General features: G+C 39.0%; 1 protein-coding gene across 1 annotated transcript in view; it reads right to left on the bottom strand.

The window, feature by feature from the left end:
- The window catches only part of nrg3b (neuregulin 3b), a 361,874-nt gene that overhangs the window by 14,718 nt on the left and 326,765 nt on the right, over positions 1–20,391 (bottom strand). Inside the window, exon 7 of the mRNA XM_041815096.1 lies at positions 7,537–7,646. Coding sequence (XP_041671030.1) covers positions 7,537–7,646 — 110 coding nt within the window. The remainder of the gene's footprint in view (positions 1–7,536; positions 7,647–20,391) is intronic.

The following is a 20,391-nucleotide window of genomic DNA, read 5'->3' on the forward strand; positions in this document are numbered from 1 at the left end:
TTGATATAAGAATTTAACTGTTTAACCTTTTTAACCGTGCACACCCCAACCTACAACAACAAAAGTAAGTCATACACCGCACTAATACCTCCATATCCTCACAGAGCTGGCGCTGGTGGCAACATGAAGTACCTATTCAACCTGTGTGCTTAAGATGCTATGAAACAGCGTTGTAACAGCAAAAACACTTAAAAAACACAGACCTGTGTACAAAACATAAACCCTAGCTGGCTAGAAATGTATAAGATAAAGGTATCAGTAACATGTCAACATCAAACCAGTCAGATTTCTGGAGTGGGGTTGGCCCTGGCTGCCCCTGGTTAGGACAGAGGGAAGATGCTGATGGTTAATCTTCACATTCAGACACAAAACAGGCACAAGCTACACAAAGCTGACAATTTTAATAGAAGTGTTGCAGCTTGAAGATGATTAGCCTGATATGCTTTGAAAATCAGCAGAGCAAATGGGTGTGATTTTTGTTGTGTAATCCTTTTGTCTTTATTCATCTGAGTGTTACAAATCGAGATATCCCTGCTATTTTGGTTGTCATTATGTTTAACATTTTCTTTGTCATCTCAATCTAGTAAAAAAAAAATGTCAACAAATAATTGTGAGGATGGCTGTTCACAGCACAGCAGCACTGCAGAAAGCCTTATGTTCTAACGTGGGCTGTGTTTTATTTCATTTTAAATTTTGCTACTGGCTCAGTTGGACTGCTCCACATAGTTTGGACACCTCTGATTTAAAATGTGCTACATAAAACTTTTTCTAGTCAGATACTCACTACAGCAAATGTGGCCTATCTGCCCACTCAGCATGTGGAAAACTCATGCTCACTGATTTCAGCACATTGATTAGTCTGTGATGCTACAATTTTCTCATAATCCAAATGGCAATAGGTCTTGCTGATTGATCAAACACCACAATAACAGAAATGAAAATAATGATTGACCACTGAATGTATTATTATACATTGACTTTGAGAATGTGTGTGTTTTTCCCTTACAGATTTTGCTGGCAAAGCAGCTCAGAAATATGCTCGGAGTGGAACAGAGGGAGCTGTTCTGGGCAGTTAATTCAGAATGCTTCAAAAGAGGAAATGAGTTGGTTCAAAAATGATTGATTTGTTCATTTTCCCTACTGACATGTGAACCGCAAGCACTATGCAACACAAAGAGAAAGTTAGCATGTCAATTCAAAACAGCTAGCCTCACGGGCCTTGATGTATAAATATCTTACATAAACAACCACTGCAAGGCTTGTCTTGACATTTGGTACAGACATTTAAGTCAACCTCAGGATAAATTCTTATACTGTAAATCTGGGGATGTTCTGACTCCAATCGACCTCAGATCCACTTTGTGTTTAGATAGCCATAAGAGAGAGTAAGCATACTAGGAAAAACATGTCACCTCCACTAAATACAGTATTTAGCTCAAAACATAAGCTGTGCATAAAGTACAAACTAATGTCACATCTAATGACACAAAATCCCCTCATGGCTAATGTTGATTTAAACTGGTTTAACAGATGAGCATGCTAACATTTTCACTGTGGGCAAGTTACCACACCAAAGGTAATATTTGGAACAAAACATAGTACATGCTGAGACACTGAATCAACTCTAATGGTTTATATAAATCAGTGCTGCTTAAATAAGGCTAACATTTTCACTGTTAGCATGTTGGTCTGCTGAATATGGTAAATAGCTTAAAACATGGCTGTACCCTAATGCTGCAGGCACTAAAACATCATGGCTAATGTTGATTGATAATAGGTTGTTGGGAATAATGGGAACCTGAGTGCTCAGTTGTTAGTCAAAAAGCGGAGGACAGCTGTTAAGAATAAGGGGAAATGGAGGAAAGTTTGTACTTTACAGTTCTAAATGGACCTTTAGGCTGCAATTATGATCAGAAAATGTTTACATATATTGAGGATGATCCCTATACTTGACAAAATACTGTTTTTTTCCCACAGTTTAACTGATTTACCTGGCACGGAGGTGATCAATATCACATATTACTCAGTCATACAGACCCTAGCATGTAGAATTGTCTAACCAGATTAAGGGACACGAAAGTCTAGAGGACTCTTGTACTGAGCCAAGAGACTAGATGAGCCCTTTAACATGTATTAAATCCAATTTAATTGCAACAGTGATAGACTATTTGGTGGCCAAACTGCTACCAAATGAGGGACCAGCTCTACTGAGCTGAGCCAAATGATCTGGATCCCTTGAAAGAGGTGGGTTTCCTGTCACATATCTGTTTTGTTGCAAAATGGATGTACAGTTTTACTTGGCAGAGAAGACTGCTTAAAAGATGCTCCCTGGGTTAGTCAAGCAGCATGCTTTGATTTTCCAGGGATCGCATGGCTAGAAACCCTTATATGGATAAATACATTCCAAACAATGAGTACTAAATACAACAAAATAAGTCCAAAATCAATTAATCCATGGCATCATGAATCAGAATATGAGGGTGCAACAAGCTTTATGCTATAAAGGAGGCTGGGGTGGAGGAGGTTAAGCTTTGCCAGCAGCAGCAGTATGGTGCATCAGCATTAATGCAAGCAGGGATTAGTTAGAAGTACGTCATATTTAAATACACCGCTGTGTGTGAGAGAAAGAGCTGTGATTAGCTGTGGGAGCTGGGAAGTGATAATTAGGATGGTTAAATACATAAATAGGTTAGCATGTTATCATGCTATTTACAGTATTTAGCTCAAGATATATGGCTGATTATAATAAATATTGTATATAAAACCTGCTCGTTATCATCACTGTAAGCATTTTGGGATGCTAAAGTTAACATTTAGCAAGCAGACATACTGCCCCTTTTTTAAACCACTGGCTTTTCAAATCGGGTTCCTTTGTGGAAGAACACTTGTGTGGGTTTTTTCCATCAGGATTTCCAAAGGAAAAATGTTAGTCTTGATCCGGGAAAGACAAATTTATCAATGAAAGATGTTTGTCAGTGGTTTTAATCTGTGACAATAATATATCACTTTTTCACTTGGGTCTTAGGAAGGGGTCTCATTTCTTCTTAGATGCGTTGGGTTTGGAGACTTCTACAGAAAAAAGGCATGAACCACTGTTTAAAAATGTAATTTAATAAAAGCTACAAATCATACAAAATAAATTATTGAAAGCAAGATAGCATTCTAAAAATCAGTATTTGGTTTAACTTGTGTAGCTGTAGTAACTATTTTTAGTAACAGAGCACACAACTTTTTTTATCTAAATGTTATTTTTTTTAGTCATTAAATATGTGATGTCTACAGTTTAAAAAATATTCTCTGCACACAAGCAGGCAAATCAATGGCACATGCTCATAAAGCCAGCGATATACAGATAACCTTTACTGGTGATATTGATGGCCCATATTGACATGTTTTTATGGGGCATTTCTCTTGATGGCTCACAATGTGGTCCAGTTTCTCAGGTCAATAGCTGAAAGCATCACACCATCATCCATCACAGTCTAGTCCCCACCTCCTTCTACCCAGAGAACAAGCTGAACAGATGATTGACTGTCAGCTGCCCTCCATGAAGCACCTGCACGACACTGTTGAGAATAAAAAGCCTGGATGAGTTGGCACAGTCCCTGCAGCCACACATGACAAGCTTTTTTGAAAAACTTTCCTCTGCGACACGGCACCGGTCCATTAAAACAGAGAGGGATTGGCTCGGTGGGGTTTTCACTAAAGTTGTCATCACAGTTGTCTAGACATGTAAACCTCCCTCTACCTCTACACTATCACAGCCTTATCTATTTCCCATTTTTTGACATTGTATGACTTTTCTTGGTTTGAAAGCTTGTCTGATGCACAAAATCAGACTTTAAATCTCATCATATAGCACAGGTACTGGTGAGTATGTCTAAATATCATATCTTGATTTTTATTACCTGAATATTTTTAATAAAACTTAGACCTCATAAGGTGAATTTACTCAACAGAAAACTGTCGTATGGTTTTCATTCATTACATTTTTCGTAATGAAGGAGAAAAGCAGCTAAAATGCAACTTCTGCATTGGCGCCGGAAGGAGTCCCAGAGTGGATATGTACTCTGGGATCCCAGGACGGCATGGACTTGTGAGTGACTTTAGAGACAAAGCTCTGCCTAAATTGCACAGATACACAAGTATTTGGACAAAAGTATTCTGCCATTACACCAATAGGGACTGTAAAGACATTGTATTCAAATACAACATGGAGTTATTACCCATTTCACAACTATAACAGCCCCAACCCTTCTTGGAAGGCTTTTCACAAGATTATGGAGTGATTGTTGTCAGAATTTGTGCCCATTCATTCTGTAGAGCTCTGGATCTGAGGTTGGGATCCCCTTGGGAGACACTAAGAGGGGGTTGCTAGATGCCTTCCAGAAAATAAAGACTATTTTTTTAATTATTTCAAATTGTATATTTTACCCTTTTTTTTAATAAAAATATACTCATAGAATTGCTCAAAAGTAAAAAAAAATGAAATCATGGTAATTTGGTGAGATTTATGCTTAAATCAAAGTAATGTTTAAAAAATCCTTAACATTTAAGTCTGCATGGCTGTGTTCAACTATGCTTCAACCACCTTCAGATACAGTGGGGCTTCCTGGTCTCTGGCACCTTTATTTTGGTTGTCATGGGCTGGAAAGTTTAAGAAACCCTGCCGTAGAGCATTTATGATGTCAGGCACTAATGTTGGACAAGAAGGCCTGGCTTGCCATCTCTGTTCCAGTTCATGACAAAGGTGCTTGATGGGGTGCAGGCAAGTCAAGTTCTTCCACACCAGACTTATCAAACCATGTCTTTATCATCCTTTCTTTGTCCACTGGGGTACAGTCATGTTGGAATAGAAAAGGGCCTTCTCCAAACTGTTGCCACAAAGCTGGAAGCATAGCAGTGTCCAAAATGTCTTGGTATGCTGAAGCATTAAGACTGCCTTGCACTGGATCCCTCCTCCACCAAACTTCACAGTTGGCACAATGCAGTCAGGGAGGTAATGTTCTCCTGACACGTAAGCCAGACAATCCCATCTGACTGCTAAACAAAGAAACGTGATTCCCTCTCGTTCCTCAACAGCATCCTAGTCATCAAAGTTGTCGTATTCACCAAATAGATTTAACAAAATTATAAAGTCGCTCATCATATCTTCTGTGCTATTTTGTGTCTTCAGAAAGGCTATGGTTATTCGTCTAATCTAACAGCTGTGGCTGTTGGAACAGTGTGTCGATTTTTTGACTGGAACAACTTGAGAAATGTGTCCGAAAACACTAGATATATTGGAACAAGATTGCTGTAAATGTGTGAAACATTGAGATCTACATGTGACTGAGTTTTGGATTTGGACTATTAGAAAGTTTTTCACCTTTTTCCTAGGTTGGTTTAATTTGAGCAGAGCAAATAGAGCAACTCATGATGTCACTGGCTGTACAGTCTGTAGTTAGCTGATGTCACTGCCTTCATTGAAAGTTTGCACCCAGCTACATGCTGTGTTTTTGTTCATTGTGAGGTAAATTTCCCAAATCTATCAACCACAGTGGCCTATGGGTCATTAAAAATATCATTACAGAGAGATTTGTGCCAGAAAACAATACATTTAATCTCCAACTCCTGTCTCTCTGCTCTGGCACAGAGCCAGGCAGCTGTGCTCTGACCAGAGATCACCATAAAGTCAGGAGAAAGGCTAATTGCTGGAGTGCTTGTCTCTGTTTAACTTGAACCAGACAAAGCAGGAACGGACATCTGGCCTGCTGTAGGTGTGTTTTAATCCATATTTCACTTATTTTATTGCCCTGGATGATTAAAAGAAGCAGACTTTGCCTCTCTCAAAGCAGAAACAGTTCAATCCCTTCTATCTATTAGTGTTGTGATGCTAAAATTTAGTAAAGTATCTGAAGACAGATGTAGCCTGTTCCTGCCAATTCTCTCACAATAAAAGCCTCCAATGCTAATTATCATTGGAAACTTTTATTTTGAAGAGCATCGTCAGGATTTTTTTTTTTTAATGATTATTTTGGGCATTTTTGTGCCTTTAATTGATAGAGGAGGATAGTGGATAGAGTAGGAAATAGGGACGAGAGCAGGGGAGAGACATGCGGTGAAGGGCCTCAGGCTGGATTCGAACCTGGGCCGTCCACGTACATGGGGTGCGCCTTAACCACTCGGCCACCTGCACCCCAGAAATGTAATTCATAGCACCGACTTAACAACAAAGAGAAACTTGATTTCACATAACTCAAAAAATGAGATATGAGGAATACCTGAAATATCAAATACAGGATGATAAAATGTAACAAAGACATTTAAGCTTTATAATATACATAAAAATGATTGTTTCTCTGGTGGATTAAAACAGAGTTGCAACAGCAGCATAGTGGACAGATGTTTTTTTTTTGTTGTTGTTGTTTTAATTTGAGAGGATCTCATTTCACGTGAGTGGGTGTGGCTTCGGCTCATTCAACCAATGCTCACACCATCCTAGAGCAGATATTACTGCCTCATTTTTCATGATTTTGAAGCTTGATTTTAAATACGTAAAGAGGTTTTTCCTGACTGATTTTGGCCCGATGGTTCATTACACAGTTGCCTGCCATGCATCAACCCTAAAATACAGATTTTTTCATTACTTACAAGGACTTTAAGAACTCAACTCATCCAAGGTACAACATCTTTATTCTGAATCCATACCGATGAATGCCATCAAACATCAACATGTCAAATGAGCAGTCGTTTTCATCTGCCAGATAACATAAAGTAATTTTCCAACTGTACCTTGAGAAAAGGAAAATGCAGTTTACTGGATTCAAATTTTGCACATAGAGCAGCTGTATGTCATTTACTATCAAAGCTAACCTCCAGCCACACCATCAATGCAAATCAAGCTTTTCTTTGAACAACCCAGATCCGACATTGTTGCTCACTTTAAACAACATCTCTGTGTTCTTTTGAGATGCTAGCTTGTGATATGACTGCTGTGATCAGCACAGTCGCCTTCATCGCAAAACTGTCATTAATTTCTGTCATTTGATGGGTGGCATGAAAGAAGTTTGGTATAATCAATGTTTAACTCTGCTCATTAATATTCACCCCCCCCTTGGAGGATCTTTCCACTCTTCCCTGTATGCTTTTTCCCTATCGCTATGCGGGAAGTCATTTCAGAATCTGCCTGAGTACATATTTAATCACTTTGCCCATTAACTGGACATGTCATGTAAATAAAGACGTCTACTTTCCCAGCTATTTGGAGGCACTCTAATTTTCATTTCATTAAAATAACTGATGCTGAGTAAGGATTTGCACACAGGCAAAGCTTATGGCATGGAATCTAAGACATACATTAACAAAACAGCTCCCACTTACAATCACCATAAATCCTTCTAAAAAATAAAAGAAATGATCTGCTTTATAATTTGAGGCCTATATATTCCACCACATTGCAGGATGATTACATTTCTCCCTTGGCTGCCTTTTCCATGCGGATAAAGTGAAAGTGAGTGTTATGAAACAGGGCAGGAAATAAGATCACACTCTCACCTGAAGCGTTTCCCTTTAGACAGCGCTCTGCTGAGAATAGGTGGGGCTGCTGTTGATGTGCCTGGTGCCACGCTGCTGCCCTTCAGAGAGGATCCATGAGAGCTGCAGCTCTGCAAAATGAAGACGAGAGGTGGTTAAACATAGTGAAAGTGGCTCCAGAATGATTGTTTTCATTGCATTTGAGCTTGGATTAATTTGTTGTTCTGATCAAGATCAAACAAGGCTCTCAGGTGTAAGCGCTTATGTAAGTCAGCACAGGAAATAAGCTCTACATAATGCTGGGGATGCTGTTTTGGGCTTAGCGGCGACTCCCTTGCTCACACTGAAGTCCCCAGTCAGGTTGGGGATGTTTGCTCACTGCTGTATCCTCCATGAGTCAGGGTGTCTTTAATTACACTTTACATTTTAAACTGCAGATTAGGAGGGGGGTGAATAAACTCTGTGAATAAACTCCGCCATAACCCCCACAGCACTCCCGCAGCACTAAAGAATTAATCCTACACAAGATTACATTAATGGTTTCCTAAAGAAGTGCACCCCCTTCAATTCTTTCCCTCCACTCTTATCAAAATTAACAGCATTATCTTACAACAGGGCCCAGACGGAGCTGTGGCACAGCGACCAGAATTGCCCGAGAACACCCCCTCTGTGAGACTCTAAGTCACAAGATAATTCTGCAGTACTTCCTGCTCTGCCCTTCCTGTCTGTCTGATTGCATGTCATTAAAGATATCACATGTGACTTACAGATGGTTCAAGGCTCTCTTATTCTTGATAAGTCTCTCTTAACAATCCTGGTTCACCGAGGGGGCTGTTACTGCTGTTCACTAGTTGTGCAAGAAAATAGGATCAATTTGGCTACCCTGTCGAGTGCCCCGCGGGCACACTGCTCCTTTCTGGAACGATTGCCACGGCGAACTTTCCTGCAGGATGATATCTATGTCCAGGGATGAAATAAATATCTTGTGGCAGACAATGGCAGACCTGCGTGGCGTAACCCATTCCACTTGTTCCCTCCTATCTCTCTCTGTTGCACTGCCACTTGTGAAAGCCTTGGATAAACACAAAACAAGGTGGATTTATCTCAAGGAGAGTTAAAGAAACAACACAGGATGAAGAAAAATCTATCAATATGTTGACGCTCGCCTACATACCAAGGAGAAAGGCAAACCTATGCATTCAGAGCAGCATTAATCCTTGCTGGATTATGCTCCATACGCAGGTCTTGAACTGTGCATAATGGGATATTTGACCATTCTTCATGAAGGACAATACAGCAGCAGCACAGACCTCCATAGGTTTACTGCTCAGTGACACACTGATAGCAAAACAATTTGGGTTCTACCTGATATCAAAGTGCTGATCAGGTGTTGTAGGATTAAGCTCTGACAGCCACATTAGCACAGAGTTTGTAACAGTTGACAACATTATTAATTTCCCAGCTGCACTGGCCTGTCCTTTTATGAGTCAGAGCGATACCTACAGAAGCTTTCATATCCTATCCCCGCTGCTGTCATAACACGCGCTGTACAAGTGACTAATTTTCCTCCTCCGTTTTCTGTTTATACTGACACCCTAGCTAATTCTCTGATGGCACTGTGCCTTCTGTTTCTTTTTTCTTCCTTTATGTGGCTGTGATAAAAACCTCAACTTCAAGAGGAACTTTTTCATGTGCTGGATATTCCTTTCTGTTAAACACATTTTCAACCTTGAAGTGATTGAGGAGATCTGAGGCACTCAGAGGAAAAGTTGATAAAGCCTTTATTTCATCAGACTCCTAAAGACATGCCTTCATGTTTCAGCCATACATGCCTTTAAGAGGGCAGGTACAAAAGCTGCCTTCTGTAAAGATTCACATCCAGTCATCACATGATCATTAGTAGTCACTAACCAGACCCAAACATGGAGACATTGTGACGGTAGCTCTCATCACTTTGCTGCTTACAGTGCCCATAAAAAGCACTGCCCTTGGATGTTTCACCCATTGAGTTCAATCAAAATCAATAATGGTCAATATAATTCAGCTTTTTTTTGACAAAAAACCTCTTAAATGTCAAAATGAAAATATATATCTCAACAGTAACGTCAGTAAATACAAATATGCAAGGTCTTGATCAGGCTTGCACATCTGGACACTCCATTCTTCTTAACAAAACTTTGAACTGTTCTCGGGTAGCTTTTGCTGTATGATTCGGGGTCATTGTCTTGATGGAAAATACGTCTTCTCCCAAGCTGTAATTCTACTGCAGTCTGAGTAAGATTGTCCACAAGAAGTTTCCTATATTTCTTGCTAGTCAAGCCTTCCAGGGCTGACTGCTGAGAAGCATCCCCCACAACATAATGCTGCCACTGCCATGCTTCACAGTAGGATGTGCATTGCTTGGTCTCTGCCAAATATAGCGTCTTGTCTGATGGCCAAAAGGTACCAACTAGGCCCTATCAGACCAAAGAACTTTCTCCCATTTGACCATGGAATCTAATCAAGATAATACAAGTTTTCTTCAGCAGTGAGTTTCTCTTTACAACTCTCCCATAAAGCTCCGACTGGTGAAGAATCTGCAGAGTCTCTCCCACCTCACCTGCATGATACACTAAACAGACAAAGGTATTTTGCACTAATCATTACACCACAGGGATTGTAATGCCACTGCAAGATGAGATGAGACGTCAAAATTTATGACTTTTTCCCCACAGTGCATCTAATCATTGGCTATATTACAAGCAGAAGAGAGGAGAGGTATATATGCACTGCTAGACAAAGAGCAGGCGTCTGATTGAAGCAGAGTGACGTACAGAAGGAGCTGACGACATGTCGAGTACTGGTGAGCTAACTTTAGCCTGTGTGAGCAGTGGTGAGTCATTAGGGCTTTATAAAGACATTAGTAATTTTAAAGGGTAAGCTTTCCTTTTAAAGATGCATAAAAAGTTGTTGAAGTGATTAAATCTATAGTCTTTCTGTGATAAAATGTATAGTGGGTACGCACATGGTATTACAGTCAGTGCGAGTCACTGCACTTCCTGCTGCTGAGTGGCAGACAGCATGAACTGGTGACAGAAATTACTGGGGGAGCAAGCTGTAAATGGTGTTATTTCAACTGATATAATAATTATGTCCTGAAAAATGGGTAGTAAAGACTACTCAGCTTATGGATTATGTGCTCTAACACTACATTAATAAAGCCACAAGACGGAGCCATGCTGTTAAAAGTAGATACCATACACTGTATGCCTCATATTCACTGAACACATGTTCAGATAATCTGATCTGAACCCACTTGTCTCCTTCTAGTTTTTATCTTAAAGGAAAATTTTAACTTTAAATGTCACATCAACCATGCAGTAAAAAACACCTGAGATGACAAGGCAGCTAAAGACTATGTTTTACAGCTGTACACAAAACCCTGCATTATCTGATTAATGTGCTGGTTTTATAGGGACAGACAAAAAAAGTCTTGTCTTGTTTATGTTTTGCAGCCTTCCCCAGATCTGTGCCTGTCAGCAATCCTGTGTCTGAGCTCTGCAGGCAGTTCCTTTGGCCTCATCGCTTGGTTTTTGCTCTTTAGTTCATTGCCAGATGAGATCCCTTTTGGCAATGCATGGTTCACACCGTCAGGTGCTTCTTGTGAAGTGCAGACTGAAAGTCTGAGTGTTTTAATAAGTCACTATAGTTTTACACTGGGCTCAAATCTCATTTAATTGATTGGACTTCAGGTGTGCTAACTCCTGACTCCAATTAACTCTTTTTGGAGTAATTAGCCTAAGGATTCATGTACATATGTTCAATAAAGACTTATATATTATAATAATTTGTTTGGTGTTAGGTTAAGCACACTGTGTTTGTCTATACTTGTGACTAAGATACAGATTAGATAACATTTGATGACCAGTTGATGCAGAAAACTGGATAATTTCAAAGGATTCCTATACATTTTCTTGCTACTGCATATCAATGTTGTATTTAAGTTTTTAATTTTAATTTATTCGCAAAAAATTATGTTTTCATTTTTTGGATGGGGCAGTAAGTGTAGATTAATGAGAATTAAAATGTTTTTTTTTCCCACTGTAGCATCAGGCTGCAACATAGCAATATAATAATAAAAAAAAGTGTGTGTGGGGGAGGTCTGAATACTTTCTGAATGCGATGTGAATGGTTTGCCGGGTCCAAGTCCGGCCTGTAGTACCTTTCCGGCATGTCTCTCCTCCACTCTCTCATCCTTCTTTCTGATTCTATTCACTGTCCTTGTCTATCAATAAACGTATAAAAGCCCAAAATATATTTAAAAAACGAATAAATTACTAAAGAAATGGGAGGTAGCAACAGTTTAGTAGATGAGTAAGTTGAAGAAGCACAGAGTGACCTATACGGATAAGCTAAGGTAAAAAGAAGCAGAAGGGTCGTTGGAGTACAGAAAAACAACTGATCTTAAGCTTCATAGTAACCCAAAACTTTACTGTTACTACAGTTTTTATCCATCATGGATCAAACTGTGTTGCGTGTGCCCTCAGGCCTCTCTCGTGCTTGAAATCAGGTCCATGGTAATGTCAATAAAACTCAACATATAATACAGTCCACTATATTAAACAGTATGGATCTCTTTTGAGTCCAAATATCTCTGATTTAAAGAGGCAGTCTTTTTCTCTCATTTTCATTCCCATAGAGAGAAACTGTGTCTCAGAATGTTTTGCCAATCAGCCTGAAAGAGCAGGCATGTTATGTGCTGAAAGTCACATCAGTCACATCAGTGCATACCCTCTATAACAAGTGTGGTGAAATAAAAGTTATCTTACCATATTGTGAAACTATTAGCTACTCCACAACAAGTCAGAGTTGTGGATTCGAGGACGCAGTGGTAAGTGTCTGGTTAAAGTTCTGCTCATGGCTGCATCAGCTAAGTGTCAGTTCAAATGAAGCTCCAGTGATGAAAACTTCTGGGTGCTTTCAGTAGAAATGTGACTTTTATGCCTTTTCAACACAGCAAACCCTCATATTTTTAAAAAACTGACTTTGGTGAAACAGCTTTCTGGCACACCAGAGAGTTCATTAAAATAGTCTGAGGTCATTTTTCTGAGCATTTTGGTACACTTGACTCTGTGCTGTGTCCCTAGTCATTCTCAGTCCCCATGAAGTATTCCTACAGATCACTAACATGTAACTTTGCATTGCTCCTGGGGGTAACTCAGTCTCTTTTCATAGAGGTTGGACTAGTTAGTGAGAATCGCTCTGTCCTCCTGATGGGAATAAAGTTTTTGTGTTCAGTCTTCCCAGTCTGCGTGCTCCTATTCCATCATGTCCCTGCATGTCTGTTTGAGCACAGCCCGTCTCATGGGTGTATCCTCCATCTCTCTTTTTTATCCCAGGAACAATTCCATCGGCGAAGAAGTGTTGATTTAACTCCCAGATGAGGTGGAAGGTGTTCAGCCGTACAATTATGATTACATTTCTTTTTTTGCTCTCCATTTACCTCAAAAGTGAAATGAGTCATATCATATATTACTTCATCAAAATCCCTACAGGTCTGCATCGTGTCGGTTAAGTGCAATTCACTTGGCTATTCCTATTTGAATCACAGATGGAGGGAACATATGCACAGAAATGTATCCAGATGCACAAATATGCAAAACAATCACAGATGGAGACTTATAGGAATCTGTACAAACTGCAGGTGCTCTGAGTCAATTTTAAAAGTGCACACAAGGCACAAGGCAATGCAGGTGCCTATTTTAAAAAGCTATCCTGGGTACAGAAACTTCTTAGTTGGCTCAGATTTGGAGTGCAGCTTTGGAAAATGTTGCGTAATCACAGTGATGTCAGTGTATACTGCAGAAGTTTTTGCTTCACAACTCAGCGCACCTTGAGGGGAAATTTCTCCATCTGTGACTTCCAAGCTAAGGCATCTGGCATACTTTAGGGGAAGTTAAAGACACTGGAGTGGTCGATTGGTGTGGGAAATACTGACAAAAACAAGGCTTCATCCTCTCTTCAGCACCTGCTTTTGACAGAGCCGGCCTTTTGTTTCCAGCTCGCTGTGCTCATCCTCCTCCCTACTCCTTCAAAAGCTCAGAGAAAGAACTGTATACTCACTATGGACAAGATGTTTTGAGCTTCTGAAGAGAACACTGCTCTGTTTGTCCTTCCTTGTTCCTTTAAGAAAACACAGAGAACTCAGAGGACTGCAAAGTACCCCAGTGTTAATTTCGTCGACTAAAACTATGACTAAAACTATTCGTTGACAGCCTTTCTTTCCATGACAACAACTAGACTAAGACTAGCAAAAATAGATCTGTGATGACTAAAACTGACAAAAACTAAGTTCAGTTTCCGTTAGAATGCCTAAAACTAGACTAAAATGTAATGTAGTTTTTGTCGGACATTCAAAATCCGTGATATTTCTCTACTATGGCTCAATCTATCGAAAAACAATGCATCTGTATCTCTTTTGTCCCTCAGCTGTAGAAAGCAGGGACCCCAGGTTTAGCAGAGTGCATAGAACACACTACCATGATTGGTACCAGATTCAGGCAAGAAAATAAATGTTTGAACTAAAACTAAAGACTAAAATGTGAGGACTTTTTATAGACTTAAAGTCGACTAAAATGTTTTGAGTTTTCGTGGACTAAAACAAGACTAAAACTAAAAAGGTAGAACTGACTAAAATGTGACTAAAACTAAAATGCATTTCGTTTAAAGACTAAAACTAAGACTAAAATTAAAAATAGCTGCCAAAATTAGCACTCCCTTACCCTCATTAAGCAGTTGCACCAGGTGCATTTTGATTACTTATAAACTTTGATTAACAAAGTTAGGCCAATAACAGTAGAACTAGGCAATATGACTCTAGCATTAAATCCTGAACTAGAAACTGTCAGAGCAGGGGAGGTCAACTGGTGGTCCATTGGAGCCACATGCAGTCCCCTCTCACTTTAGTTACAAAAATATCAATTAACTGTAGAATTACATAATCTGCCATTGAGGATACCAAACTTGGTTGTAAAATAAAACCTTTCTGAAATATCAAATGCATTATTAACAGAAATAACAGAAATACTTGTTGTGTTGGGATCTTGGTAGCACTAGTTGGGTGATATCAACCCCTGGAGGCCTGTCATTAAATCAAAAATAATGAGGATATTGCAGTTTCTATATGACGTACTACTGGCTGTCAACAGTAGGGAGCAGTATGACAAAGCAAGATGCTAATATGTATGAGATAGGTAAATGATTTTTATCATGTTAATTCCAAAAAAGATCCACCATGAGAGTTTTACTAGCTTCTGCCGGTAGGTGGCGCTACTGCAAAACCATGAAATTAACATCTATATGTGTAGAGGGGTAAACCTTGATCACACGTGTGAATTTTGAAGCCAGTCAGATGTTTAATTTGAGAGTTTGACCAATTTCCTGTTACATGGCAAGATATCGACATGCTTGTGAGTGAAGACTTTAATGCAGTAGAAAAATATTTAAGTCTTTAGCAACAAAGTTAGAGGAATAAACAAATGACCCATTTGACTGACTTCCTGGGAATGAGGAATTTCAAACTGAATTCACCTTTTATACCCAAATTTGAGTGAGCTTCTCTGAGAAGTCAGAAATTGATCAAACAAAACATTCAACCACTCGAACAATTTTTTCTCTTCAGAATGTGAGTAGATAACTAGAATTTAACATCTTAATCAAGACATAATAACGTGCTTTATTTTTTTATCTGAGTACTTGAAAATTCATGGATGACAGTAATAATTATATTTTAGCATTAAAAATATCCTTTTGGTTAAAGAGCTTAAATACTGATGAATTAAACATTACAGAAACATAAAAAATGTTTTTTTTGTAATTACCAATGCTGTTAATTTGGGGCAGCAATGGCATAAACTTTACTATGGGTGGTGATCTAATAAAATTGTTAAGCACTGTATGTGTGCTGATTTAATGCTTATAGCTCTTACCCAATCCCCTCCCCTGACTGATACCAGGGGCTGCTGTGAGGCCGCTGTGCAGATATAACTGGCTGTATATCAGTCTGCAAAGCTTTTTTATGAAGTTTACTGCATGCATAAAAAAATGAAATTGCAGGTTAAAAATACTTCAATAGCCAATAAAAACTCTGTCCATTGCACTGAAAAAGTATTATTTTGAATGCTGGTATAATTAATTATGATGAAAGCTTTATATCTGTTCTGTTTGTTGAATTACATGTAATAATGGGGGCACTGGTGGCCTAACGAGTACCTGTTGCTCCCTTTCCTGTATGTCAAAGGCATTAGCCCAAAAATTAATTAAGAGTGTCCTGCAGTTTGTAAAAAAAAAAAAAAAATAGGCCCTTTGGCATGAAAAAGAAAGTTTACATGCTCCCTTGGCAGCCAAAATTGCCTATCCCTTTGCCTTGGAAAAATGTTGTCTTATCCCTTGCATTTAATCAACAAGGGGATTTTCCAATCCACCAGTAAAAACCCAACATGCAGCAGAAGTTCAAATTTATCACTGCATGCTTCACTGAACCCTCATAAAATAATTGAAACTGGAGCTACTCTGTGAAATGCCTCTGTGAGGTTTCCAATTTGCAGACAGTAAAAGTACAGAGGTGGTTCAAGAGGAAGAACTGAGCTGTTTTCTGCAGTATTGTCATTCATAGAAATGTGATATTCTCATAATTACCTCCTGAGACATGAGCTTTTGTTTGGAATGCAATTTCAGTCTAGAATCAGTAGGACATAAGTATATAAACCTCCGTCTCTTCTTTGAACAGGAATTCATTTTTACTAAAATTGATGTCCACAAATCTCCTGAAGGTCCTGTTTCTGCAGAACATCCAGCACTGGTTTTGAGCCTCTGTTTTGGCTGTCAGTTGTTAGGGGTATGATGGAGTTGCTTTGTCTCTTATTTTGAGGAGGACTTCACAAGGACTTGTTAAGAATAATCATGAACAAAATGTATCTAAATGTTCAAAATTTCTTCAAATTTTCCTTTCCAGAATCCACGCTATTGCCCTAAAGTTTTTAAAGAAATCACCCACTATTCATGTGAAAATTCTTTAACATATTTCTACAGTATCCCAGAAAAAGAACCCCCAAAATTCTTTAAATATCGACAAAATGTTCCAGTGAAACATTATCATTATGCCAAGCATTCCTATAATCATCCCATGAAAATTCCTGAAAAATGTCAAGCAAATCCCCAGTTAAATTTTTAATCAAATTCCAAAAAACTTTCCAAATACATTTCCAAAGCCCATTCAGTGAAAATGATGGAAAATTCCCTGAACATCCATACAAAATCCTAAAATTTCTATGAAAATTCTCAAGGATTTTACCTCAAATTCCCAAAAATGTACAGTTACCCAAAATTTATCGAAAATAACAATTAAATCAAATTGGCCCACTGCAAAAAAATCGTATAAAATTGTCCATAACTATGAACCCATTTCCCAAATATTCATAAAATCCCCGAAAACTTGAAAATTCACTCAGGATTTCAAGCACATTTCTTAAACTTAAATGGATATTCTGGACCATTAACTCTAAAATTTTAACAGCAGAAATGACTTCTATATTGTAATATTGAAAACCAAAACGCAATGTCCTCCTATGTACATGCAGCGACTTAGGGAGTTCATGCACAACCTGAAGTTTAATTACTTAAAATATTTTCTAAGAAAAAACAGGCATGCCTTGAATTCTCTCTCACCTCATTATTACTTGTGATTTTAGCAATTATGTGCACACCCTGGGGAAATATGATGGATTTAGAATATCCACAGCCTGGCACTAATATTTTATTTTATTTTTTTAATTTGGTAGATATGGTCTAGTCTTCCTTATTGAAAAGAAAGTCTTTAAAGATATTTAGTCTGCAAAATTAACCCTGTCTATAACCTCCAAAATCGAATCAGCTCATCCATCAGAAAAGGTGAACATTTGTGTAAAGTTTGAAAAAACAAACAAACATGAAAACATTCTTGAAATATCAGGTTCACAAGAATGGCCTGGATGGACGGAGGGATGGCAGAGACATAAATAGGATTATTATATGTTTAAGCATTCAGGCGATGATGTCTCCATGTGTTTATTGTTCCATGTGTATAATATAATATAATCTTACAGGCGGAAGTGAGGGCTCAGAGATTTAGGATCCTGCCAGCCTCCCACTCTCTCACTTTGTCAAACTACATGGAAAGAAAGAGAGGGTGGAGAGAAGCAGTGGTCTCGGGTCGCGATGTCAAATCCGTGGAAAAATAGGTTTCACTTGTTAATCTTTCTTTGGTTTGCCCCCTCCTGGGTGCCTACAGCCGCTGATCTTTCACATCCCACCCTAAGCTTCCTTCACACTCTTCCATTACAGCCTGTGTGTCTGTGTTCTTGTGTTATTACTACTGTCTTATTATTTTTGTCTTCGCCTCCTGGCTTCCTCCCTGGGTCCAGCTCTAAAAGCGTTTCTTGGCTGAACACAGGGCCTGCGCTACATGCTGAGCCTTCAACTATTCCTGTCACCACATTCTCACAGTCATGGCGTTAATATAATAGCATGCCATTGTAGGCCACGACGACAGGGCAACTTCTGAGAGACGCTGTGTTCAAACAGCTAAGACCAGTCCGGTATCAGTGGAAGACTCTAGGACTCACAAATCAAAGGTGTGATTTAATGTGGAGTGCTCTGGTTCATTTTTGATGTCATTTTATTACTGACTATATTTGACTTAACACAGCTATTTAAAAAAGCTGCATTTACATCAAATGTTGCACCTCTTCTCACTTGCCAAACCCTCACAGCCATATCCTGTGACACCCTCAAAAAGCTTTCAGATAGAGCCAACTTCAGGGTGGGGCTAGCTGAGGGGTGTTTGTTTCAGCCTGTGACACTAGACACTGTTGCATTATTAAAGAGTCTCAGTACGGCTGCATTAGGCAAAGTAGCTGCACCAAAATGACAGAACAAGGTTGAGACTAAATGAGGAGTTTCAAGCAACAAAAAGTCAACAAGAATATGAAACAAACATGAAATACAACCTTCTTGTTTGTTATCAATAAAGTATGCTCACAACCTGCCATTTCACATAAATATTAACGTGGGAGTCATAAAAATTGCAAGAAATGTGTTGGATTTATTTGTGTGTGATAGTAAAAACCTGGGGAATTGCCCATCTCAGCAGAGCAGGTGCGAATTAACAGGTGCATATTAGCAGGTGTGGATTAGCAGATGCAAATTAGCACCTACTAATGTGACTCAAATGTAGCTGTTAGCTGAAAAACAAAACAATGAAACATCATTTTAATTAAACGGCACCTAGAACTACTCTCAGCTGTTGAATGCATAAGTGAGGTCTACAAAATTCAAGACAGTAAGAATAAAGTAGTGGTTAAAGAAGAGACCAGGAGAATGGGATTGACTTTGACCATGTGATTCCATCAGTATTTCATTTATCCTCCAGTCAGAGTGGACATTTCTAAGACATTTGTTGTGTCAGTGACCTCTTACTCTGTAGCTGACCAGTTCAGCCTTTGACTTGTAGTAGAAGGAGACACTTGAGTCTACAAGGTCCAGTCACTGGTTAATCAGTATTCCTGGCTACCATTACACCATGAAGACAAAAGAACACTCCAAGCAACTCAGACAAAAGGTTACTGAAAGTAGAAGTCAGGGGACACATACAAAAGGGTCTCCAAGGCACTGAACATTCCTCTGAGTTCAGTTTAATCCATCATCAAGAAATGGAAGGACTATGGCACATGTGTAAATCTGCAGATAAGGCTGTCCTCACAGACTGACTGACCCTGCACTAGTGAGAGAGGCCACCAAGACACCCGTGACTACTCTGAAGGAGATGCAGCCTTCAGCAGCTGCTTCATGGGAGAGTGGCAAAGAGAGAGCTACTGCTGAAGAAACTAGACCAGAGCTAGACACTTCATGGTCAAGTGGGAGAAAGTTATTTGGTCTGATGAGACAAAAGTGGTGTTTTTTGGCTATCAGACATGTTTTTTTTTTTTTTTTTGGCAGACACAGCACATCAACCCACGGTGAGGCACAGTGGTGGCAGCATCATACTGTGGGGATGCTTCTTGACAGCCCTGCAAGGCTTGTAAAGGTGGAAAGAAAAATGACATAAAAATAAAAATCTGACATAACTTTGTAGAAATCTGTTTTCATTTTGACAGTAAAAAGGTTTTGTTTTCTTTTGTTTGGTCAAAATGCCAAATCATATCAACCATGACTGATTTATTAAATCAATAAAAGGGTGAAACATTCAAGGGGGTGAATACTTTATATAGGAACTGTAGGTGCTCTTGGCACTTTTATATAGACTGGAGGTTGATACCACAGTTGTCTGCTATGTAAAAAGGACTCAAAATAAGTATTTTCATAGCTTTACATGGACTTTTAACTGTGTTAATTTTTAATGGAGCCTAAAAACTGTGATAGCATAGCGCCCCCTGCATATTATAAGCTGTGCGTGAGAGGAATGAAAGTAAGATGTGGGCCGATTAAAAAAAGATAAGTGTATTTTTTAAAAAGGGATGAGTTTGAAATCTGACCATTAATACAGCAGCAAAGAGAAAGGGAACGTTCAGGAAAGTGCTAATGCGTCATAGTGATTGTACTCCTTTGTTGAGACCTTTATGGGTGTGCATTAGGCTGCAATTATCCAGGGATTTGGTTGAAACATCAGCCACATCACTGCCATCTACATCATCAACCTGCTCTGTTTTGAATACCTGGGTCAGTTTGCTCTCCTTCAGCCGAGGCTTGCAATTAATTTTCAAGCAACTTTTTTTCTTTCATGTCCACAATTTCTTTTTACCTAACTGAGAGTTGGGATTTGTAATTTTATGTCTGGGTGGCACCGTTTTTCTCCAAATTTTT

This window comes from Cheilinus undulatus, linkage group 20 (assembly GCF_018320785.1).
Source record: "Cheilinus undulatus linkage group 20, ASM1832078v1, whole genome shotgun sequence".
NCBI classification, from domain to species: Eukaryota; Metazoa; Chordata; class Actinopteri; order Labriformes; family Labridae; genus Cheilinus; species Cheilinus undulatus.